The 24,883-nt window shown below is 60.6% G+C and overlaps 1 protein-coding gene across 7 annotated transcripts; it reads right to left on the minus strand.

Annotated features, from left to right (window-relative positions):
• Window positions 1-315: 315 nt before the first annotated feature.
• Window positions 316-19,886, minus strand: TLE3 (TLE family member 3, transcriptional corepressor). 7 transcript variants are annotated; one of them, XM_065734109.1, is made up of 20 exons: window positions 19,048-19,886; window positions 18,866-18,966; window positions 18,696-18,759; window positions 17,790-17,834; window positions 12,906-12,968; window positions 12,716-12,790; window positions 7,919-8,120; window positions 7,346-7,362; window positions 5,443-5,562; window positions 5,189-5,239; window positions 4,938-5,093; window positions 4,709-4,841; window positions 4,410-4,591; window positions 3,780-3,856; window positions 3,384-3,633; window positions 2,585-2,832; window positions 2,233-2,380; window positions 1,343-1,493; window positions 1,074-1,150; window positions 316-943 (listed from the first exon to the last, which is right to left on the minus strand). In XM_065734109.1, the coding sequence occupies exons 1-20, from the start codon at window positions 19,069-19,071 to the stop codon at window positions 836-838; spliced, it is 2,292 nt and encodes a 763-aa protein (XP_065590181.1). In that variant the 5' UTR covers window positions 19,072-19,886; the 3' UTR covers window positions 316-835. The 7 variants fall into 7 exon arrangements, with proteins under 7 accessions (XP_065590181.1, XP_065590179.1, XP_065590176.1 ...); XM_065734107.1 differs by having other exon boundaries at window positions 4,395-4,591; XM_065734104.1 differs by having other exon boundaries at window positions 4,395-4,591; window positions 12,686-12,790.
• Window positions 19,887-24,883: the final 4,997 nt, after the last annotated feature.

Below are 24,883 nucleotides of genomic sequence, written 5' to 3' on the forward strand. Positions count from 1 at the left end.
TGAATTTATAACTATGCTTTCTTTGAAATCACTCCTCGTCGCTTATGTCCGAAGACCAAGAAGGGTTCGAGCGGATGATTCCCAGATCGTGGGCTTCCCCTTTTTTTTCTTCAAACGTACGAGCACAAAAAAAAAAAAAAGAGAAAAAAAATCCATATAAAAAGGTGATTGTGGCGCCGACGTCCGAGCTCAGCGTCAGCACACACGACACTGAACAACGCACAGGGGACGATGGGAGGAAGGACTTCAGCAGAGGATGCTTTGCTCAGTTCGGTTACGCGTCCAAACGGCCGCATCGGGGCTGGGGGGGATGGAGGGAGGGGTGGGGGAGGGGTGGGGGAGGGGTGGGAAGCCAAAAAAAAAAAAATAATAATAATAATAAAAATTGCCACCACCAAAACCATCAGTGGAATACGATTACAGCAGACGAAAATACACACCTAGTGTACCGGGAGGGTCCCCCACCCTTCCCATGCTATGTACTCAGTCTGGTATTTACATTTTTCACAAGTCTTATGCGGGATGCACCAAAAAAAAAAATTAAAAAAAAAATAATAATAATAAAAAAAAAAAAAGGAAGAGTCGCGTTGGAAATAAAAATCAGTCCTTTATAGTGCCACCAAAGCGCAGATGGAAAGAACCGGGAAACCAAAAAAAAACAAAATAAAAGACAAAATAGCCCAAAAACCCTAAAAACCAAACGGAAAACTTCGTTCAGGGCTTCGACGTGTGTGCCATGTTTGCAGACCTCCAAAGAAATCCGTGCGGGTCCCGGGCGGGCGCTGAGGTGCAGCTCCAGGGAGCAATCCCATCCCAGGGCCACTCCAGAGTCCCCTTAGTAGATGACCTCGTAGACCGTGGCCTTCTTGTCCCCGGAGCCCGTGACGATGTATTTGTCATCCGCTGAAATGTCGCAGCTTAAGACCGATGAGGATTCCTTGGACTGGAGGATGGAGAAGAAATAAAATGGGGAGAGAGATAAAATAGGATATTGAGTGGTGCGGTTTTTTGATTGGTCCCAGGGATGGCATCACTGCCCCCCACCCCACTGCCCGCCCCCGTGCAGCCCCTACCTGGAAGATGCTCGCCCCGTAGGGCGTCCTCCATGCGTTGAGCAGGTTGTCCTTCCCCGTGCTCACGAACCATTTACCTGCAGACACGGGAATGGCATCAGCACCCAAAGCACCGAGCAGAGCCGGGTGGGCAGCCTGGCTCCCCACCCTGAGCTCACACTGTGAAATTTGGGCATTTTGGAGAATTGGAGCTGCTGGAAAAACCAGGAGGTTTCCTGCAGGTGCCCACCCCCCACCCCCAATGGCTCCCACGGGCTGCTGGCACTCACCGCAGTAGGCGAACTTGAGGGAGAGGACGCAGCTCTCGTGCAGGTGCAGTTGGTACTTGTCAGGCTTGGTGTGGTGCAGCACTTCCACGTTGCTGCTCTCCATGCCCACCGCCAGCCACTCACCCGTGGGGCAGTACCCCAGCGAGAAGATCTGGGGGCACAGAACAGGTTGGCACGTGTGGTCCTGCAGCATCCCGAGCCCTGACACCAGGATTTCACACTGGGAGAGCCCAGCTGGGCGGGGGAGAGGGGGTGAGCATTCACTGCCAGCTCTCCTGCCACCTTTGTGTGGTTAAATGTCCGTGCACAAGAGCAGCTTCGCTCGAGCACAAACCCAAAGCTTGCATTCCCTCTGCTTGGTTTTAATGGGGCAGCAGTGCCCAGGGCAGACAGCAAGGCCAGAGAGTCAGAGGAGCAGCAGGCTGGGAGGGACGTGACCTTGTCCTCCTGAACATCCCCTGCCATTCCTGATGCTGAAACATGGGGAGCCAGGGGAAGGCAGCACAGCTGGCACATCCAGAATAGGAAACCTCAGTGGAAGGCAGCACAGCTGTCAGAGCTCCAAGTCGTGGCTGCGATGGGCTGGAAACCACAAGGATGTCCAGCTTCGCAATGCCATGTGGTGCCCTGTGCAAGCACTGCTTTCTTAATAGCAGCCCCATCTTGCACCACACGAAAAAGCAACAAAAGTGGGGCTAAATCCACAGCCAGAGAGCCCTACTGCCTCAAACACACCTGCACAGCACCCAGAGCACACGCACACAGAGCCAGGCAGGGCTGTGCAGGGCACCAGCCTGGCACGAAGAGCTCCACCACCACACTGAGCTCCTGCAGGATGCCCCCAGATGGACAGCCCATGGCCAGGACCTTCCCCAGGGTCCTGTGCCCACCTGGGAGGTGAAGTCGTGCTGCTGCAGCTGCCGCCCTTCCCGCAGGTCCCAGGAGCGCACCGTGTTGTCCAGTCCCCCCGTCCACAGCTTCGTACCATCGTGTGAGATGTCTATGCAGCTGGCACCGTCTGTGTGGCCTTGGAATTGCCTTAGAAGAAAGAAATAGAATGACAATTCATATCTGCAGTGGCAAACGCGTGGCAGAACCCACACAGGCCACACCGGAGGCAGATGCTGCAAGCACATCGTGCCTGGCACTTGTTTGCCCACAGTTCTCCACCGCATCCCCACCTGCAGAGCATCCCCGCGTGCACCTTAGTGGTGGTCCCCCCCCGCCCCCCGCCCTCCTCACCTGACCAGGGTCTGGTTGTGCAGGTCCCACACGGCGATGTTGCCGTCGCTGCAGCAGGAGAAGCAGACTTTGGCGTCGGGGCTGATGGCCAGGGCGTAGCAGGCGGGTGCTGAGGAGGTGAGCTCGGCCTTGATGCGGGGTGTGGGGGAGGCCAGGTCCCAGATGGTGAGCGTGCTGGCCTCCCCCCCAACGATCAGCGTGCGGCCGTCAGGGAGCAGCTTGCAGGAGCGGATGTAGTTATCCCTGTTCTGCACAAGGAAGAGATGTGGTGATGCTGTTAGCGCGAGGGGGGCAGGCAATGGGATGGCTTGGGTCAAACACACAGTGGTCAGGAGGACCAGGGAGGAACGTGAGGTTAGTCAGCCTAGAGAAAAGAAGACTCAGGGGAGACCTTACTGCTCCCTACAACAACCTCAAAGGAGGCTGCAGCGAGGTGGGCTGGCCTCCTCTCTCTTCTCCCAAGCCACAGGACAAGAGGACATGCCCTCAAGCTGCACCAGGGGAGGTTTAGCTTGGATGTTTGAGAAAGTTGCTCCATGGATATGGTCACAAAGGTCTGGAGCAGGCTGCACAGACTGGCAGCTGAGTCCCCGTCCCTGCAGGCACTTAAAAGGAGCACAGATGCTGTACTTAAAGGCACGGTTTAGCGGCAGACCTGGTTACCACTTGACAACATTAGGACTTTGCCAACCTAAACAGTCCTACAAAGGCTCTAGGAAGGCCCTACATCCCTCCTGGGGACCAGCAGCGACACACCACAGCTCACACGCATCACAGATCCCCCCACCCCACACCTTACCAGGCAGTCCAGCTGGGAGATGGGGCTCTTGCTGCCCGGCTGGCTGATGTCCCATATCTTCACGCAGCCCTTGCCGCCGGTGTACACGTGCCGGGTGGGGTTGCTGATGGTGACAGCACACACCACCTCGCCGTGGCTCAGCGTGTTGATCTGCCGCGCGTGCCGTGGGATGCCGGGCCCAGCCAGGGCATCGTGGGGAAAGGGGACAGGCTGCATCTGCCCGTCAGCGCTGACGTGAAACGAGTAAGCTCTGCCGAGGTGGGGGGAAAAAAAAACACGGAGGTGTTCTCCCCACTGCTAACGCAGCACTGGGGCCGGCACTGCTTGGCCGACCCCAAGCAGCGTGGGGCGGTCCCCTCCCAGGTGAAACCCCACAGAAAAGCAAGCAGTGCTTACGGCTTCCCTCCGGGGATGGATGCCAGGCTGGTGGGCAGGCCAGGGGCCCGCATGGGTGGGTGAGGGTCAAAGCCAACCTGTCGGGAGACGTGCGGGTGAGACGGGCACGGTGACCATCATCATCATCCCATCCACAAGCCCCGCAACCCCCCCCATTCACCCTCAATATTGCTGCTTGATTGCCTCGAGCAATTCCCTCCACCCCACCAGAAAGGGCACGGATTTGGAATTGAAACAGCAATTGGGGCTTGCAAGGGTCGGCACAGGACTTGCTCACCCTCCCCACATCACTCCCATGTCCCTGGGGAAAGGCAGCCTATGCCCCAACAGCCAAAATCCCCATCTCTATATTAACAGCAAGCAGTTTCATTCTTGTTTTGACAACGTTTTACCTTCAAGCGTACAAATAAGGACTTATCAGTATCAACATCAGGGAAAGGTGCTCCTGCAGGGAGCTACTCCCAAGGGCAGAGCATCCGATACCCGCCAACACTGCGGGGTGAGCCAACCCAAACCCCCAGGCGAGGAGCCCAATTCAACCCCCACACCATGGAGCCCCCCGAGCCCTCCCCGCGCCCACCGTGAGCGAGAAAAGGAGCTAAAAGTGCTACGTACAGCTCCAAAGCTCACCATTGGCGACCGGCCATAGGCAGCAGCAGCAGCGGCCGCGGCGCTCATCTGGGGGGGGATGTTGTGCAGGCCAGCATAGGCACCGGGGCTGGTCAGAGAGCCATTCATCTCATGGTGCCCCATCATGGCAAACGGGGCCCCGTAAGAGCCCGCGATGGAGATGGGCGTCCGCAGGGCCGAGGCTGCGAGAAGGTCGGCGATGCGGTCAAGGGATGTGCCCGCCGTGCTCACCCTATCCCCCAGCACCCTGAGTGGGGGTGAGGTCCCCACTCCCCTCCCCGGGATGCTGTGGTACCCACCCAGCGGGTCCATGCCGCTCGGCTTGCCGGGCATGGGCCGCAGCCCCGGGGTGCTGCTCGTCCCCGGGGTCGGGGCGTCGTTCCTCGGCGTCGGAGTGTTGGACTTGAGCCCGGGCGTTGATGATTTGTCGTTCTGGGTGCAAAAAAAAAGAAACAACATAAAGGATGAAGTTCAGCTGCAGGGGGGTTGCTTGGAGTGCCCTACAGCAGGGCATGGCACGGCACGTACGTGGCCCAAGTCTTTAGTCTTGGAGGAGGGAGTACTGCTGGAGGAGGCGACCGAGGCCGGGCTGTTGGGCGCGTCCCCCTTCTTCAGCCCACGGGCTTTGTCCAGGCCGTTCTCTGGTGGGGAGTGGGCCGGGCTGACCCGGGGGGTGGCAGGGTCCTGCAAGGCAGGAGAAAGTACTCGTACCCCAGCATCACCCTCGTGCCCACCCCTGCCCCCCAGAGGGGTGACACCGGAAGGCCCCGCTGGCTCACCTCGTTGGAGACATCGACGACGAGGTCATCGCTTTTGTCACCATCGCTGTCCTGAAAGAGCAGCAAAATCACAGCCCTGCAGAGCTGCAAACCCCAGGGCAGCTCCCATGGGGTTCAGTCCCCCAGCATCAGCCCCAGGGCACAGTCACAGCCTTTGCAAGACCGTGCCCGACCCCAGCCTGCCCCCACCCAAGGGGGCTCCTGTGCTGCACTGTGCCACACCCCCGGGCACCGAGGGATCCCCCATAGCTCACATATCGGCTCATGCTGTCCTTCTCTTCTGCTTTCCTCTTTTTGGAGTCAATGCTGTAGTCTGTAGAGCTCCGATGCTTCTCGCTGGCTCTCAGGCTTTCCGAGGGCGAAACGGAGTTATTCTGCAATAAAAGAAAACACATATGAGTTGTGGGGGGAGAACGGGACATAATGAGCAGCAGCTCCAAGGGCACAGCCGACATCCCTGCACTCAGCATCGAGTGTCCAGGGCACCCCCAGGCTGCAAAACCCCAGCGGTGGGGCAAGATCCGTGGTACAAACCACACTTCCTCACTGAATGTCACCCCACGATGGGCTGCTTATGGGCACCTGAGCCTGTCTGCCACCAAAGCAGAGAAAGGGGAGGAGCTGCTCGTTGTTGAAGAGGGAAAATCCGGCTAGGAAGCAGCAGGAATTAGAGCTGCTGCGACCCATGGGGGCTGCTGGTTAAGTACAGATGTGCCACCAACACGGGCACACCATCCACCCACAGCGATGCACCCAACATGAAGCTCCAGCACAAGGAGCCCGCGCTGTCCTTCCCCTCTGTGGCTGCAGAGCCAGGACCTCCATCCCCAGCTTTTCTTAGGGAAGCCAAGGGCAGAGCAGGGCCCGGCTGCCAGGAGCTGCTTTATCCCGGCCTCAGTTAAACCAACGGGCGCTCAAATCCATGTGGCCGAAACACACACCCCCAGCACACGTTTCTCCTGCAGCCAGGCACTGCAGGCAGGACTTTGTGCACCCGCTGGGGACGCATCCGACGTGCTCGGCTTCCCCTGAACAGCCCTCCCATGGGGACCGAGCAAAAACGGCAGCGAGAGCCTCGCTATAGGGCCGCAGGAAGCCCGGCCCCACGCTGCAGCCAGCACATCTCATCACAGAGCCCACCACCCCCACGAAGCAGCCGCGTTTCCCCAACCCCTCCGCCCGCCTTTCTTCCCCGTCTGAAAGGGAGAGAACTAAAGCAGTTCATGTTTCTCCTCGGTACCCAATAAGCGGCTTTGGATAACACCGGGCTCTTTCTTCTCAGGCAGTCATGCTGAAAAAACCTCGCAGCTCCCAGAGAATCATGTCGAGCATTTAGAGGCATCGATCCATTCAAGCCTTCCGCTGGCGCGCCGCCAACGAGCTAAATATTTTTTATTGCTCAGGCAAGGCCAGGGAAATATGAATGACTAACGCTGATTATCGCGCGCATTAAACCTCCGCGGGGAATACCCCACGTTTTATTTCCTAGATGGGGGAAACGTTCCCGTCCTTCACAGCCCCCCCCCTCCCCGCTCACGGTGCCCAATTCCCCTTCTTCTTCTCCAATGCTTTTCTCTTCCCCACCTCCCTCCCCAGCGTGGGGCTGCTCTGCTGGGACATGGGGTGGGGGACGTGGGCCGCACCGCCCCGGCCCCACTGCAGTGGGGTGGGGGAGAGCAGCGTTGGAGGCAGAAGGGAAAGAAATACACGAAGAAATCAGTGCTGGAGGTGAAGGTTGCCCTCGACCACGGTTATTTAGCTGGTTAGTTAACTGCTTGACCTTCCGAGTCCTACTTAACGCGGCGTAATAGCCCCAACCAGCCCGGCAGATTAGATGACCCGAGATAATAGAAGAGTGATCAGGAATAAAATAGCTTTCCTAATCGCCCACGGATCTTTTTACCCGCGCTGACTCGGCTGCGCCCATTCACGGCCGTGGGGGAGGTCTGACCCCACGCATCTGGCACTGGGGGGGACGACCCTGTGCAGCCGGAGCTGGCAGGGGAATGTGGCCTCTTTCTGTCCCTTTTTCCCCCTAGAATCGGCCCCAAAGGGACCCCTCGAGGCTCACACCCCCGGGGGCTGCCCGTTCGAAGAAGAGCTGAAACAAAACTCAGAAGTGGAGGTATTGGGATGGGGAGGAGGTGCTGCACTCACCGCACTCGAGTCCCGCTCTGTTGGCAGCGGCCGGGGTCAGAGGGCACAGCCAAAGCAAAGGGGAGAGAGAAAACAGCAGTTAGAATGAGTGCTGGAGGGAACAGCCGTGGAGGCATTGCTGCCTGCACCCAGGACACATCTAGGCTCTCCAGCATCGCTTCCGCCCCATTTCCCCTCCTCACCCCCCTCCCTCGCAGAGCACATGGAGGGGATGCACTGATCCCAAAGGGACAGCACGGAGCTGAGGGCTTCGCCCACAAGGGAGCAGCCCCCACCACCCCCACGGCTGCAGGATGCATTTGGCCATCAATAGCCGGAATCCGTGGGGACCACCGGGTTACTCAGATCCACACTGGGTAACCAATACTGCTGTTTTCTTCCTCCTTTTTTCACGGGGAGAGCCCACGTGCCAACACACGGGTGGCACGGCAGGGAAACACTCCTGCCACGCCATCCTTTTCCCCTCCCAAAAAAAAGGCCTTATTGCTCATAACGAGAGGGGGACAGCCACGACCACACAGCACCGCTCGGGGTGACCCCAGCCCTGGGAACAGGCAAGGCAAGAGCTCTCACCTCTGTGGTCCAGGTCGTGGTGGTTCTTCTCATCCTTGACAGCCAAGTGTGCCTGGCTGCCCAGCGCACCGAGTGCCAGCAGCCCCGAGCTGCTGCCGGTGACGGGGGGGATGCCGGGGGGCTGCAGGCCCGAGGGGTGCGGCGGCAGCTGGACCGGGGGTCCATGGGCGGCGTGGGAGAGGTGCTGAGCCTGGAGCTGCTGCTGCTGCAATGAGACCAGCGGTGAGCGGGGACAGGGCATGGCCTCGGGGACACTGGGGCTGTGCTTTCGAGGCGGGCTCGCCCCCCCCACCCACCCCCCCCCCCGGCTTGGCCGGCTGCAAGGAGAGCCTGGTTAGCAGGAGGGATCCGGGGGGGGTAGGGGGGGTCGGTCCCAGGTGACCGGCTCACACATGCGTGGTGTGCACCGAGCTCAGCAGTCATCCTTAACAGGAGGCGAGCTGCACTGCTGCTGCTGCACGTTTGGAGTTTGGAGCTAAGCAGAAACGTAAACGTTGCCCAGGATGCAGCTCTGCACAGAGCACCAGGCAGCAGCTCACACCGCAGGTCAGCCCCTCTTTCCCCCCCTCCCAGAGGTGGGGGCACAGCGTGGGGAGGGGAAGGGAAAGCAGGAAGCACATCCCTCGTGCTGCTGCTTCAAGCACAAAGAACACAAACTGCAATGGAGTTAGTGGGTTACGGGCAGCGGGCTGACCTCGGTGCTTTGGTTTCCAGGAGCTGAAGGTGGGACACAGCCCCCATCCCAAAGCCGGGGCTGTGCCACACTGCGATGCCCAGGGAGGAGTGGGCTCCCAGCAACACAATGCAGCGTGGTCTGATGCAACCAAACCAACCCACTGTGCGTGGCACTTAAGGAGGATCGTGGTGCTGCTGGGGGGTGCACAGCTGGGTGCTGTGCAGTGCTGGGTGAGCTCAGTGCAGCCCCACGGGGCAGTGCTGAGGATGCAGCTCACAGAATACAACAGGGAAATGCAGAGAAGGGGGGGGGATCATCCCACAGGTGGCTGGAAAGGCTCATAAGGAGCCTCCTGATCCCACTGTGCCCCCGGAGGGATGTGCAGGGGGGGAAAAAAAAAGGGCTTTCCACCGAGCAGGTGAGCTGCAGGGTGGTGCACACCCAGCTCCTTGCATGCTGCAGACGCCCAGGTCCTGCTGCAGAGCTGCATGGGATGCAGCTCTCTGGAAAGTCCCCCACACTGAGACAAGTCCTCTGAGGCCCCATCCAGCCCCTGGCTCCAGGAGCTGCCCCACAGCGCAGCACAGAGGGGGCTCCGATGGGGATGGAGTGGGGTGCAACCCACCCCTGCCCACCTTCTGCACCCTCGTGGGAGGCACTGGGGAAATGCACCCAGGCCGTGACCTGGAGTCAGACAGGAAAGCTGCAGTTTCAGGGGGAGGAGATGCATTATCTGCAAACACAGCTCCTTCCGGGCAGTGCAAAGGTCTCAGATGTGGCAGGAGCCAGATCCAGAGGGCAATTACACATCCGCAGCACTGGCAGAGAAAAAGCATAAACCACTTGGTCCTCTCCAAAGCAGCTTTTTATGTTTTGGCTCCTGCCACGTGGTGCTGCTCCATCCATGGTGCAGAGGTGGGGAGCATCCTCAGGGCTCCCAGATGGTGCCAACATCCCAGGGTCGATCCTTCCCATCTCAGGGCAGGAGGAACAGGGCTGAGACCAACGAGCCCTCTCCAATCCCGACCTCACGCCCTTTCCACCCATTTCAGCAAGGCTGAGGCCGTGGTGCTTGAGCACTCCCCTGGAGTGCAGCCCTGGTGGCTTTCCCAGCACTGAGATCCAACGCATCCTCCTCAGTGGGCACAAGCAGAGACAGAGGGTGAGCAAATCCAGGGAGCAGCAGCAGCATTCCCACGCAACAGCAGGCAAACTCCATGCAGCACCGGGGCTCACCGCCCTGCTACAGCCAAAGCCAGGTGGGGCACAGCAGGGACGGCTCAGCCCTCTGAGCCACTCCCTCCAACGGAGCAGAAAAACACTGCTTCTCCCTTTTGATTTAAGCTGGTGGCAAACACATCCATCCTGTGGTTCACTGAGCGGCGTGGGACCGGCCCCGTGGGTTCAAGCAGCCCAGCAGAGGTGTGGAAACGAGCACCGAGGCACGATGTCCCGTGATGGATGCAGGGAACGTGGAAGCAGCATTTTCCTCCCAGCAGCAGCTGGCAGCTCAGGTCCCTCCTGGAGGACGCACAGTGGTGGAAATCCCGCACGGCAGAGCAGTGGGATGCAGCAGGCCTTGGTGATGCTCCTCAGCCAAGAAGCGCCGTCCCTCTCCAGCTCCATCTCATCCCAAAGCAAGGTGGTTTTCAAACCCCGCATCACCGGGGCTTTGCCAACAGCCCCAGGACCAAAGCTCGACCCCCACAGCCACAGCTGCACTGCGTGGGGGTCCTCGCCTCGCCCGGTGCCAGGGGTGAAGGGCTGCAAACCCCAGCTCTGCCCAACAAAGCACCGCAGGGGCTGCAGGGATGCAGGGCAGTGGCACTCCCACTGCTTCCAGGTCAAAGCTGCTTCTTCCAGCACTGCCCCACGGTCCCAAAGATGCAGACCAGCACTCCTGGGACTCCTGCAGCGAAGTGATGCATCCAACCCAGCGCAGGGGGACGGTGAAATTCTGCTCCCAGAGCACCTGAGGAGCGGGTCAGTCCCATCCCCACACCAGGAGCTGGTGATGGATGCACAGAGACGTTCACATTTCCCTCCCGGGATCTCTGGGCACACACCAGGCAAATACGAGTAAGATAGGAAGAGGTTATGGTACATGAGGAAGGCTGGCAAGGAGTTATCTCATACGTAGAGTGTTTTTAATTGGATTATGTACATCATGCTTCATGCCTTTGTTAACCGATTTAATGGTTCACCACTTCAGTTCACCACTCGCGTTAAATTTAGTAAAGTAGTCTAATCATTTCCAGAGCTATAACCAAATCAAGGGCTCGATTTCACAGAAGCCTGAAGCAGAGGAACTGTGAGACAATGGCCTAGATGCATAAAATTAACAGTTCTTGACCTCAAAAGGGGCAAAAAAATAAATAAATAAAAAGGGTTTGATGCTTTTTTTTCTTTTTTTTTTTTGCATGCATCATTTTGGTTTTTGGCACTTGCACCAAAGCTCTGGTGCACATCGGCAGTGCCCCTGCAGCATCCCCAGCACCGGGTGCCCCACAGGTCTGCCTGGCATTCACATCACCAGGAGCACAACTGCACCAGCAGAACCACTGCCCACAGCAATGCACACAGCCGTGCCCATCCTATGGGTTGGGATGCCCACTGCCATATCCAATCCCAAGGGCTGGGATGCCCACTGCCATATCCAATCCCAAGGGCTGGGATGCCCACTGCCATATCCAATCCCAAGGGCTGGGATGCCCACTGCCATATCCAATCCCAAGGGTTGGGGATGCCCACTGCCATATCCAATCCCAAGGGTTGGGGATGCCCACTGCCATATCCAATCCCAAGGGCTGGGATGCCCACTGCCATGCCCAGTCCCACGGGCTGGGATGCCCACTGCCATATCCAATCCCAAGGGCTGGGATGCCCACTGCCATATCCAATCCCAAGGGCTGGGATGCCCACTGCCATATCCAATCCCAAGGGCTGGGATGCCCACTGCCATATCCAATCCCAAGGGTTGGGGATGCCCACTGCCATATCCAATCCCAAGGGTTGGGGATGCCCACTGCCATATCCAATCCCAAGGGCTGGGATGCCCACTGCCATATCCAATCCCAAGGGCTGGGATGCTCACTGTCATGCCCAGTCCCACGGGCTGGGATGCCCACTGCTGCAGGATGCTCTGGGCACGCAGGGCCACGCTCTCCTCGCCACCCCCCGTTCCTGCCTCGTGCAGCTTTGTCAGGCAAAACGATTACATGGCTGGCTGCTTAACAACGGGGTGACACTCGTGTTAGCACTGATCCAAGGAAGCAATTACCTTGAAAATGGGGGTCACGAGCCCCGCTCATTTACCTTAATTGAATTCCAATATCTGCCTCTAGCTGCCTCGACTCCACGCTATGGCTTCGAGCAGCGAACCAAAGCGGAGCCTCCCACCCACAGCCACTCAGGGCACCCATTAAAATGGAATAATGCCTCCACAGCCCCCAGGGTCTGCAGGATGCACAGAGCTGTGCTCCCACTGCAGCAGCAAGGAGCCAGGTCCTCCTTCCCTGTTAAATGCACGCAGGGTGAAGAAGTCTCCTCGTAGGGGGAGAAAGGAGCACAAACCATTGCTGCAAATAAAAAAATATTCGGTGATTTGGAAAGCAAACAGACACCGAATCCCAAAGAGCTCCCAGGGTGGGATCTGCTGTCCAAAGTAAGGAGCTCCAGCGTGGGGTGGGCTTCCTGCAGGGCTGAGGACACCGTTACATCACCGACAGAGATAATCAAACCCTTAAAACCCCCTCGAGAGCCACGTAACGCTGAAGTGGGTAAAAGTCAATGCATGGAACAGCTCTGCCACGCGTGCACCACATTTCACATCAACAGTACAGCAGAGGCAAACCTGGGCTGGGGGGCTGCGGGACCCCAGCGTGCTCCCAGCATGGGGATGTGGGCATTTGGTGGCGGGGGCTCCTGGTGCTGCATCAGCACTGGGGAAAATTGGGGAGCAGTGCCATCCACACCGCTCAGTGCCGGATCGGGGACGGTCAGATTCGGGGTGCTGCCCCTCCCTGATGCCACCCGAGTGCAGGGTTGCCTCTGCTTATGGTAAATGATAGGAATAAAAGGGGTATACACACGGTGAGAGGCAGATTGGGAAGTCCACGTACCCCGATGATAGCATTCAACTCCGTCATTGTCACTTGCTTGGCACGTTCAACAGCCTGTGCAACTTGCTGTTGGTGCTGTGGGGAGAGGCGGGCGCGTGGGTCAGGGCACGCGGGCACCGAGCCGGGACCCCCTGAACCCCAGCACCCCACGGGTTTTGCTCAAGGGAAACGAGCCCAGGGGACACCTTACCTCTTGTGACAGAAAAGGCATAATCTGTGCTAAAATGGTATTCAGCCTTTTAGCAATTTCTGTCTGAAGAAAGGGAAGAAGAAAAAGCAACCGTTAGCAGAAAGCAGCCTCCTGCAATGAGCAGCCGTGTGCATCCCCTCCTCCCCCCACCCCCAGTGACCCCATCTCCACAAAGGGAAACTGCAGATCCCAAAAGAGGCAGCGAAAGTGCACCCGTGCGCACGGGGGCAGGGGCTGCTTTTCCCTTTTTGGTGTTTTGGGCCCTTTCCTATCACGGGACTGAGCATCCCCAGCAGCCTCAGTTCAGCAACAAGGGTGGGGAAGGTCGGGATGGACCGGCAGCACACAGATGCTGTGCTGCTCCATCCCTGGCACTACTCTGCAAAGGAATCCTGCACAAGAAACCTCCTCGCACACAAAGCACCATGCACCGAGTGCCAGGCCAGCACTGAGCCCCATCTGGAGCCACGCAGAGCCTCTGCTTTGCTCTGATCTCATCGGGATCCTTCCCCAGCCCAGACCGAAGCCAGAGAGCTGCTTCTGCCCTCCTTACATCACCCTCCAGAAATTTAACCCGTAACCATTTACACCTGTCAGCCTGACCACACTATTTAGGAGTTTAATAATAACAGCCCGTGCTGTCAAACTGTGGTTTCTGCAACGTCTCCATTAACCCAAAATAACATTTCCCTCCCATGAAAGCCCAGGGACCGAGTCAGCACTGTGCACTTCAGCCCCGGGGATGCTCCTCCTGCGGGGTCGTGGTGCCCACACCACAGCTGCCGCCCTACAGAGAGTACCTCCAGGCAGAGCCCTCTGGGAGGGGGGACAGAGTAGCCCCCCCAGACCCCTATCCCACCCTGCAGCCTCCACTCCAACCCGAGCAGCTGCAGGGATTCAGCCCACAGCACTGCCATGGCTGCAGCAGCAGGGACACATCTTTCCCACTGAGACATCTCCTTCGTATTTCAGAGGGGAAAACCTCAACTTTGCATTTCGGGAGGGGGAAAAATAGCCAAGCCAACGGCTTAGCATTGCTTTGAGGAACCGGGCAGAAAGCAAGGGGACGAGCAGAGCAGCACAGCCAGCCCCAGGCTGCGATACCCTGCACCTCGAGCTTCAAAGCAGCAGCAGTATTTCTGGCCGCCAGCTCTGCAGAAAGCGTCGCTGCTCGGGTTTCACCTGCTGCTTTTCTTAGCCCTCATGGAGGTCAAGGGAATTTGCTGGCTGTCTGCTCTGAGGCAGAGGCATCTCCGAGCTGCTCCATTTGCTCCAGGTGCATTAGCTGCAGCCAGGGCCGTAATGGACCCGAACGCACGGGCACGGTGCGTGCTGCACTTCGGATGCTCCCAGCACAGAAGGGCTCCGGCCATAAAGGTAACATTGCAAAAGCCCTCTGAGCCCTTCTGTGCACCGAAGCCCCGCTGCTGGAGCCTGCTCTGCCCCCTGCTCTGCCACAGGGACACCTTAATGGCCACCTTGGCATCGACGCATCGATCAGATTGGATATAAACTGCACCTCCATTAAATATTTACACCTCCTGCCAAAACCTGGTGGGTCAGGATTGCTCCCCCAGCCCCGCTCCCAGGAAGCAGCTGCTCAGGGCTTCCTGCTGGCGAGCCCCAGAACAAACCCAACCTTTAGCCACGGCCGTTCGGGTGCAAAGGGAACAACCCCACAGCCGGGGCGGTGCGGAGGTCGGGGAGGAGGTGTTGGGTGCTCCCCGGGCACCACCAACCCACCCCCACCCGGCAAACCACCCCTGGGGCTCTCTCTGTCCTCTTGTCCCATTTTACCCCAATTTCCAGCCAAGATTTGGAGCAAAGCTTCACCTTCAGCACGGACGCTTCCCACGGGGGGATCCAAGAAGCATGTGGGTGCTCCCACCCGAGACACGGTGCTTACAGCCACGCATTCCCCTGCTCTCACGAGATCCAATAATCTCCAAGCATCCACTCCCCGCACACACAGCCCCGCTTATCCCCACGAGACGTTTAACCAGAGGCAGAATGAGCAGCCCCGGCCGTGGGGAGGGCCTCACCCCCAGCACCGCCCCACGCTGGGACCCATTCACCACCGGGCAGCTCCAGCCACGAAAATTCCCCATTCCCAGCACGGGGTTGCCATGGCGACTGCAGGCACCGCATCCTGAATCCTGCATCCCTGCCTCGGCAGCACTGCCTGCTCCACCCGCAGCCCTCGAGGGGGGGGGGGGGGGGAGGGGGGGGGACAGTGCCCAGGGAGGGGGGGGGCAGAGCAGAGGGGACACTCCGAGATGCAACGGGGCTGGGACACCCGAGGCGGCCCCACACAAAGGCGAGGAGTCGGGACCCAAAATCCCGACTAATCCCCATCCCATCCCTGCCAGGGCTGTGGCTCGCCGCGGGGAGCACGGCCGGCTGGCAACGACGGGCGCCGGCTGTAAATCAAGCACCGACCCCGTGCCCCGAGGGCAGAGAGCGAGCAGGCGCCGGCAGCAGGCACGGCGCTAAATAGCTGTGCCCCTCCGGCCCCCCCACACCTGGGCAGGGCAGCGGGAGGTTAAATAACGCTGCGGGATGCAGGGAGCAGAGATGGGGCACCCCTAAGCAGAGAGTCACCCCCAGTGCCATCTCTGGACAGGCTTTGGGGTCACGTCAGAGCAAATCCCAAGCGAGCTCAGTGCAGGGATGGAAACGGGTGGGACAACGGTGCAGCCACGGGGCTGGGTGCACAGCACAGCTCGCCCAGCCCTTCTCCCCTTGAGGAAGGCACCAGCACGCTCTTTAATTTAGGCTTTCCACTGCCATCCCAAACCCCAGCACAACGGGACAGGTGGCACCCCACATCCCTCCGCAGCTCCCGACCCACGGGGCAAAGAACAGCCGTCCACCACGCTCGTGGGGAGCCCGGCGTTACCCTCACCCCAAACCCACCCGGCTCCCCAGGATGATGCCCAGCCCCACCGAGCAGCCCCAGCCGCCGTCTGTTAAAGCCGGGAGATTGTCTCCGTAAGCACATGGAAATCAGGCCCTTGAGCAGCGTGGTTCTCACTCCGGCACACAATTATGGGCACTTTCAGCTGTCTACCACTATTTCAAGTGCTCTCTCCAACCGGGCTGTCAATGGCATGTTGAAAGCTATTTGTGGCTGCTATCGTTATTAGCAAAGTGGAGAGCAGCGCTGATGAGAATTAAATTCGGGGAGGGGGCACGGAGGGCACAGCCCCCTCCCCCCCACCCCGGAGCTCAGCCCACCCCACCCACTGCTCCCAGCACAGGGGCTCTGGGGATGAAAGCACGGCTCTAACCCAACGGAGTGCAGCTCAGAGCCGCTCCAAAGCACCGAGAGGGCTCAGCCACAGCCCTCCAGCACCACGCTCCCCCCTGCCACGTCCCCCTCCCCAGCACACGCTTCTCTTTGGGAAGCTGCCCTGACTCTGCTGAGCGATGCAGGACGAGGGGGTCCCCGGGGGCATCGAGGACCCCAAACTGAGCTGTGCCCCCTCCCCCCCCCCAACAGCGCTGCGCCGCACTCGCTTCCCAACTATTCCCCACGTACGGAGCTGTTTATGCAAGCCCCATTCGTTTGGGATTTCCGCCCCCCCCCCCCATCGAAGGGCACAAAACGGAGCAGGAAGGGAAAAAATAAAAGCCTCCACCGCAGCCCAGCCCGGACGCGGCGCTTTAATATTCAGCGCCCGAGAGATAATCTGTTATATAAGCCCCCAGCCAGACAATCCCCCTTTGCTTAAAGATGAAGTATCCATCAATGTTTGTCTCGAGCAGATGTAATCACACGCAGTCAAGTCTGGAGGGCAGGACACCGCATGAATAATTCAGGCACTTCAGTCTACTTGATTGTGCGCAGATAAACACAAGTCAACCGCTAAGCGGGTCAGCCGGGGCTGGGGGCAGCGCGGCGATGGGGCCGCTTGGGGGGGGGGGGGGGGGGCTGGAACTTTGGGGGGGTGCGCTCCGGTGCGAAGCCCCCCTGCTCTGCTTTCCCTTCGCCCCTAGGATCCCCCCAGCGCCGTTGGGGGGATGCAGCGCACGGCGATGCCGCAGCGGAGCAGCCCAGCCCCACATCCCGGCCACGCAACACCCCCCCCCCCCACTTCAATCAGCTCTCACATGCCACCAACCCCCCCCCCCCCCAGTCTCCCCAGTGCAAAACATCCGGGAAACAACAACCGCTTCCAGCGCTGCCATCGGAGGAAGAGCTCCGCGTTTCCCTGCGTTATTTCGTGCGCGATTTCAACACCTCCGTGCGCTCACAGCGAGGAGAGCGAGAGACCGAACAGTGCCGGGCACTGAGCACGTGGGGGGGGGACGGGGGGGGTGGGGGGTGAGCACACACCTGCTGGGAGCAGCATCGCCCTTCGCAGCACGGCCGTGCAGAGCTCACCCGCACCAACGCTGCTGCCGCTGCTCGGCCCTGCCCCGATCGCATCGCCAGGACCGCGGTAATCGGCTCTCATCGCAATAATAACTTTATTCCTTTAAGTTTTACCGTCATGTGCCCGCGGCCCCGAGGCTCTTGAGCCGTAATCTTATCAAGGCGGCACACCGCCGCTCCCCCCCGCGCTGCTTTCCCCCACGGGCGAGCGGCAAGCACGCGAGGAGGACCCCAAAACCACGCGGGGGGTTGCCAGCAGATCTCACCCCGAGAGAGAAGAGCCGGGGACCGGGCAGCACCGGGACGTCCACGCAGAGCAGAGCCCCGATCGCACGCGTGGGACGCTTCCACGCGACGCTCCTCGTGACACGCAGCCGCCCTCCGAACGCGCGGGGATCCCATCGCCCCCAACGCAACCCCGCCGACCCCATAGGCTCGAGAAAGCGCACCCCGAACCTTCACCCCCCCCACCCCCCAACCTCGAGCCCCCCTCCCCCGGCGCTCACCTGTTTGTGCATCTCGATGTTGAGCCCGTAGGACATCTCGTAGTACTGGCAGGAGGGGAAAAGAAAGGGAAATCAACAAAGGCGGCGTCAGTTCATTGGGACTGCCCGAACGCGACGTCCGTTTGCACGGGGTCGGCCCGACGTGCAACGCGGGGAGAGGGGGAGGGAGGTTGGGGACCGCTCCCCTCTGCCCCCCCCCCCCAACCCCCCCCTCAACTCTGCTCCCAGGAAACAAAGTGCGGCTGAGGGGAGGATCCCGCTGCCGGAGGGGGGGGGAGGGCTAATTACTGCGAGGGGTGAGGTCCTGAATGGCTGCGGGGGGAAAAACAATCGCTGGGGGGGTCCCGATAGATCGAGGGGGGGGCCCAAATCGATTCGTGGAAGAAGGGTGCCGGAGCTGTTGGGGGGTCCCAACCGTTTCGGGGTGGGGGGGTCTCATTGCTTAGGGGAAGGTCTCTGAGTTGCTGGGGGGGCAATGGGTCCCTATTGCTTAGGGAGTGCCACAACTGTTTGAAGTGGGGGAGTCCCCAAATCACTCTGAGACAGAGCGGGGGGAGACGGGGGAGGGAATAGTCCCCAAATGGATCCGAGGATGAGACGGAGGGATTGGGGGGGGGGGGGGTCCCCAACGGGACCACTGCCGCAGCTTCCCGCTTTTCCGGCGGGAGGATCCCGCTGCACTGAATCGTTCCCCCCCCCCCCAACACTTAGGAGGAAAGCACTGCCGAAGGTGGAGGGAGGGGGAAGGGGGGTGCACAACACAACGCTCCGGTCCCGGTGCCGCCTCCAATCCCCCCCCCCCCCCCACGCACACCCCCCCTCACCGCGTCCCTCCCCCCACCGGGGGCTCCCCCCGGCCCCATCCCCACTCCCATCCCTCGGCCGTATCTCCCCCCCCCCGCTCACCATCACGTAATGGCGCTGCATCTCGGTCTTCTCGTTGGCCAGCTTGTCGTACTCCACTTTCAGGCTGCGAAACGCAGAGCGATGAGAGGCTGCGGGGGGGCAGGTCCAAGCCCCGATGTCCCCCCCCTCCCCACCCTCGGATTTTTTTTGCGTGTCCCCCCCCGCTGTACCTGTGGTACTGCGCCTGCAGGAACTGAAACTCGTCCTTGATCCGATCGCACGATTCGGCCACGGTGAATTTGAAGCCCGGTTGGCCCGGCTGGTGGGGGGCCTGGGGGGGGCACAGCGCTCAGCGGGGGAGGGGGGACACGGGGGGGGAGGGATATGGGGGAGGGGGGGGACTGGGACTCACCGGGTGCCGACCCTGCGGGTACATGGCCGGGGGGGGCCGGCGGCGGAACAAAGAGCGGAGGGGGGGGTCCGGGGAGGGGGGGGGGGGGGGGGGAAGAGGACGGTGCGTCGCCCCCCCCCGCCCACCCGGAAGGAGTTCGGAACGGGAAGACCGAAGATCGGAGGGGGGGGGGGGGATTAAAAGAAAGAAAGGAAAAAATAAAATAACAGAAACGGCAGAAAAGGGAGAAAAGGAATAACTGAGAATAACAAAAGGAGGGAAAGCAAAAGGCGGACGGCCGGAACCGAGAGAACGAAAGATGAGAGAATGGAAGAAAGAAAAACCGAAATCAAAATACAGGAAAATAAAAATAAAATTAAAAAAAACCCGAAAAAAATAACCACCACCCGGCAAGGAAAAAACGATACAAAAAAATCGAAAAAAACCCTCCGAAAGGTAAAGACACCAAAAACTAAAAAACGGTTATTATATCCGAGAAAAAAAAATTATCGGAAAAAAAAAATAATAATAATAAAACGACAAAGCGGAGAAGCCGCCAACCCCCGGACTCCGCTCCCAGCGGCGCCGCTCCGGAACAATACTACGGCGTCGCGGCCGCTCCCAACAAAGCGCTGCGCGCTGCCCCGCGCCGGGGGGGGCTCCTGACGGCGGAGCGCGGGGCGGGGGGGGCGGCCGCGTCCATGCGTTGTGGCCCCGGCGGCCGCCCCCGCTTCAGGCGCGTCCCGGAGGGGCTCCGCGGGGCATAGCGGGCGCTGCGTGGCTCCGTGCGCGGCTCCGGGTTCCCCGGCGGTGCTGCGCTGCGCGCGGTGCTCTCCGCGGTTCCGTACGCGGCGCTGCGCGCACTGTGCGCCCGGAGCACGCGGCCGCCGCCGCCGCCGCCGCCAAAGCGTTCCGCGCACCCCCCCCGCCCCCCCCCCCCCAAAACCCAACACGCACAACCCCGCCCCTCCCCCCCCCAACACCCTCCCCCCCCGCCGAAGTAGGCGGGGCCACGCGCGGCCCCGCCGCTCCCGCCCAATGGCCGCTGGCCGAACCCACGTGGGGAGGGAGAAGGGAGAGCGGCGATTGGGCGGCGGTCGCGGTGACGTCACAATGGCGGCTTGTGCCTGGGAGCGCGGGACGCGCCGCCCGTTGGCGCCGTCCAATCAGGAGCCGCCGCGCGGGGCCGCGCTCCGTTGGTGCTTCGCTGTGTACCGCGCAGCGGCGTTTCCGCTTCGGCCGATTCGTTTCCTTTTCAGTCGCTTTCCCGAGGAATCCTCTCGGCCGTTTCCCCCCTCCCGCGGTGGTCGGAGCCGCGGGGGGGGAGGGGGCACAAAATGGCTCCCGGACACCACCCCTCACTCCCCCCCCCGCAGACTCCGTCTCGCTGTCCCCACGTGGGATCCGGCCCCGCCCGCCCTTCCGACTCTGACCAATGAGCGCGCGGCGCCGCGCCCTCCCGCCGTCCCATTGGTTCCGAGCGGCGCGCCGTCAATCAAATCCACGTGGGCTCAGCGGCCGGGCGGCGGCTGGTTGGGGGGGGGGGGGCTAGGGGGGGGCTTTGATTTGGGGGTGAAAAAGGGCGATTTGGGGGATTTGGGGCTTGGTTCGACTTTTCCCTTCGCGTTCATGAGGCGCAGCGATGGAAACAGCGACCGGCGGAACAAAAAGAAAGAAAGAAAGAAAAGAATGGGGAGCGACGACGATCGCGACACCGATCCCTTCCCCTCCCCCTCCCCCCCCACCCCCACGAGCAGTTCGGCCCCGCGCAAATTGCGCGCAATCCCCGCGCAGGGGGCGCGCTCTGTGGGGGGGGGGGGGGGGAAATCCGCCGCTCCCATTGGCTGGGCTCCTCCTCCACGCGGTACGGCCGAGCAGCGCTCCGCTATTGGTCCGCGCCGTCCGGGCCCCACGTGGGGACAGGAGGTTGGGGGGGGGGGCGTGGGAAAACGCGGAGCGGAACTAACGGAGCGGAGCGGGACGCGATATCATGAGAACGGGGCGGCCCCAAGGGTGGGGGAGGGGGTGGGGGGGATGGGATGGGGGTGGGATCAGAGATGGGGATGAGGACGGGTTGGGGTTTGGGTCAGAGATGGGGATGGGGATGGGGATGGGACAGGGACGGGTTTGGGATTTATAGATATTTATATATATTCCTTCCATTTTAAAATTCTTTTCCAATTCTTCTCATTTGGTATGCTTTTTTTGTTATCATCTATTTTGATATTTTTATTCGGTTTTATTCTCATTATTCTCATCGTCATCGTGGTTCTCTTTATCGTGGTTGCCACCACCGTTGTTATTCCATATACATCAAAGTGTTTCCAGCAGTGCTCCATGGGCCAGAGCTCAGCACTCGGCCCCATGCACCCCCAGCTCCCCCCCCCAGCACTGTGCCCCCGGAGCACCCAGCACCCCATGCTCCCAGCCCCCCAGTTTCCCACTTCCCAGCACTGCATGCCCTGAGCACCCCCAGCTCCCAGCACCACCCACCCCCACACCCTGACCTCCCAGCTCTGTTCCCCTGGAGATCTCCGCACCCAGTGCTTCCAGACCCCCATCCCTCGGGGGACAAGGATGAGGGCTGTGGGGCTGCTCAGAGCGGCCCCACACACAGCGCTGGCTCAGCACAGCTCCCCATGGCTGCAGCAGTGGGGACCGTAGGGCCGAGCAGCCGGAGATGGACACTGTGCTCTGCACCCCACGGGGCCACGCGGGATGGGAATCGCTCAAGTCCCAAAAGCGCTTGGCTGAGATGTGCCACGGTACCAGGCTGTCCCCGGTTCGCGTTGTGTCCTCCCCCACTCCGCGTAGGGACAAAGCTGAGCGTTGTGACACCATCCTGTCCCGCTCGCGGTGCCGCCCCTTCGGGGAAACTGCTCTTCCCCTTTGCAGCCGGACCCTGCGGGGAAGCTGCGAGCCGACCCCAATCCCCTGCACCCAGCGGGTATGGCACCGCCCCAGGGTCTGTCGTGGGGACGCGGTGCGACGGTGAGAAGTGGGGGAAAGAAGGAGTGGGCTGTGCCATAACACCACCCCCAGCTGCCCTGCGAGTCCCAACCCCACAAGGAAAGGGGTCCCAACCCCACAAGGAAAGGGGTCCCAACCCCACAAGGAAAGGGGTCCCAACCCCACAAGGAAAGGGGTCCCAACCCCACAAGGAAAGGGGTCCCAATCCCACGAGGAAAGGGGTCCCAACCCCACATGTATAGGGCTTCCACGAGGATTTCAGAGCAGGGGAGGAGGAGAGATGGGGGGGTGGGGGGGAGGGGGGCTGTCAGGAGTTTCTTTGGCTTTGGGGGGGATATGCTTGGCTTTATCTGCTCTCTGCAGAGAGGGTCTGCAGGGTAGGCTCCATCCCACAGCTGTAGGGTCACCCCCCTGGGATGAGGTAGGGGTGGGAACCTCACCATACTCAGTGAGATGCACTTGGGCAGTGCCCGTGCTGCCCCACAGAGACTTCCTCCCCATTCCCCCACCCTCGGGTTGGGACAAAGGTGGGGGGCAAAGGGTACAGCCATGGGTAAGAGCGTCGTTGGCTTTATATGGGTCCCCGTGGGTCGGGACTGTCACCAGGAGGGGGCAGAGGGCACTGCTGGGAGCTGAGCACCCCTAGAGCTGTGCCCATGGGCTCTCAGCCCCCCCAGGCCCCCATCTGTCCCCCTCATCCTGGGGTGAGTGGTTCAGCCCCGGGCTTTTGCCGGATCCCTTCTAATTATGGATATTATATCGCAAATGGCTTTTGGGCCTGCTAATGGTATTACTGGTGTTATTCTTCTTCTTGTTAATTATAACCAATTTGTTTGGGATGCCTTCCCAGTTTTCTTCTGTAATTGCTCTCCCCGATCCCCGATGACTGTGACTCAGCAGAAACCCAGCAGTTTCGCTCAGGGATGACATTACTCTTCATCTCTGCTGCCAAGAGGGCTGCAGACGCACGGTTGCTGCTGTGGCCTGGAGTGGGGGACATGGGAGCAGCCCAGGGCTGCACTGCTCTGTGCTCTGCAGCCTTGCTTTGACGTCTTGCTCTGGAGCCCCGTTCCACTGCCTCGCTCTGCAGCCTTTCTTTGCAACCCCTGTAGTGCAGCCCCTCACTTTGCATCCTTGCTCCACATCCACGGCCCAGTTTTGCATCTTCGCTCTGCATCCCTGTTCTGCAGCCTAGCTGTGCAGCCTTGCTCTACATCCCTGTTTTGCAGCCCTGCTCTGCAGCCCGCATCGCCGCAGCGCAGGATGCAGCTCCCAGGCCCAGGGACCCTCACTGAGCCATCCCTGGGGACACCGTCCTCAGACCCCAGGGCAGCCCCAAGACCCCAGGATGTCCCCCCAAAACACCCCCAGGCCCAGGTTTGCTGATCTCAGGACGGCAGCTGTGGGGAACGGGGGCACCCTCCCTGCACTCTGCAAGAAATATCCGTGCACAGTTACCCCGCAGCAGCTCCACAGCCCAGCAGCATCAAAGCCACCAAGAGCCAGGGGTAGGGGATGTGGTGCAAGCAAAGCAGCGCTTCCAGCGGGGTCGGTGCCTGCAGGACCCCTCCCCCAGCAGCACCACAGCTCCGCGCGGGCCCTGCGCTGCTCGCAGCAATCGGGGTACGAACGAAATTTATGAGTCAGAGAGAGCGAAAGAAACTGTTTTCAGCTGACTTCACTCACCACTTCCTCCCCGCTGCTCGGCTCTGCTGGCAGCCCACTTATCTTCCCCTGGAGCACTGCCCACCTCCTCGGCCCCGATCCGCCCCTATCGCCGCGCCCCGAGCGCTCAGCACCGGCGCTGAGTTTGCTCACTCACTCACTCGAGCGCTCTCAAGTTGTTCTCCGTGGCTAATCAAATGTCAAAACAAGCTGCCCCTGTGATTTTGAGAGCTTTTAAACAGGAAGACATTTACCGCTGATACATGAGAGCTGCGCGCGTTGTCTGGGGCCGAGCCCAGGACGGGTCGCAGCGATAGCAGCACTGGTTGCAGCTGCAGAGGGGATGTGATGGGTGGGAGCAGCTCGGGGGGCTCTCTTTGGAGCAGTAGTGACTATTCAAACTGATGGCAGCAATCCCAAAGCCGGCACTGCTGCTGCGCTGTGGGGACGTGGAGATGTAGGGATGTGGGGAGATGGGGATGGAGAGACGTAGGGATGTGGGGACACTGGGACGTGGGAATGTGGGGAGATGGGGACGCAGGGAGGTGGGGAGATGAGGATGTGGCTCTTCCTGCTGCTGAGGACCGGGGATTTCTGCAGCTCAGTGCCTCCACGTACAGGACCGGCCCTGCGCAGCAGCTCTGTGATGATAAGAGCAGTTCATTTCTTTCTCTCCTCCATTATCAGTGAAGAGAGAGCCAAGTCCCAGGGGAGCAGCAGGGACAGGGCTGTCCCTCGCAGTGGCAGTGGCTGTGCTCTGGGAAGAGCTGCCAGCACTGCCCAGCAACCACAAAGCCAGAACAGCAGAGGGTGGGCACCTGTGCACGTCCCAGTCTGCAGCACACAGGGCTCAGAGCCCCGCCAGGGGGCTGCCCACAGGACCCCCATCCCACCCATCACCGCCCAGCCCCGCAGCTCACGTGGGGCAGCGATGGGGTCGGGATGCCCCAGCGTTCTGGCAGAGCTCCAGCATTGTTTGTGCCCCGTGTGAGCACCAGTTGGAGTGCAGGGCTGAGACAAAGGGTGTGCTGGGCCCTGGCAACCCACAGCACCGGGTGCTCTGCGCAGGGACAAAGAGCTGCGTGCTGCCCGCAGGCAAGTGTGAGAACGGCAGCCAAGCAGGAGGGAACGGGGAGATGGAGACTGTGGGACCACAGTGTTGGGGCACACAGGTGGCTCACCCCGAAGCGAGCAGAGGGGACCCAAATCCATAGGGCACAGG

The sequence above is a fragment of the Cyrtonyx montezumae genome, unplaced genomic scaffold, assembly GCF_038088225.1.
Source record: "Cyrtonyx montezumae isolate F1298 unplaced genomic scaffold, pur_monq_1.0 scaffold_17, whole genome shotgun sequence".
In the NCBI taxonomy this organism is placed as follows: domain Eukaryota; kingdom Metazoa; phylum Chordata; class Aves; order Galliformes; family Odontophoridae; genus Cyrtonyx; species Cyrtonyx montezumae.

Excerpts from the sequence above, each read along its gene's own strand:
- TLE3 (XM_065734103.1), bottom strand. The coding sequence starts at position 19,071 with ATGTACCCGCAGGGTCGGCACCCG. Across the intron at positions 17,835-18,695 it reads TGCAGCGCCATTACGTGATG|TACTACGAGATGTCCTACGG; the intron begins GTGAGCGGGGGG and ends CCCTCCTGCCAG. Across the intron at positions 3,857-4,394 it reads CAATGGTGAGCTTTGGAGCT|GTTGGCTTTGACCCTCACCC; the intron begins GTACGTAGCACT and ends GTCTCCCGACAG.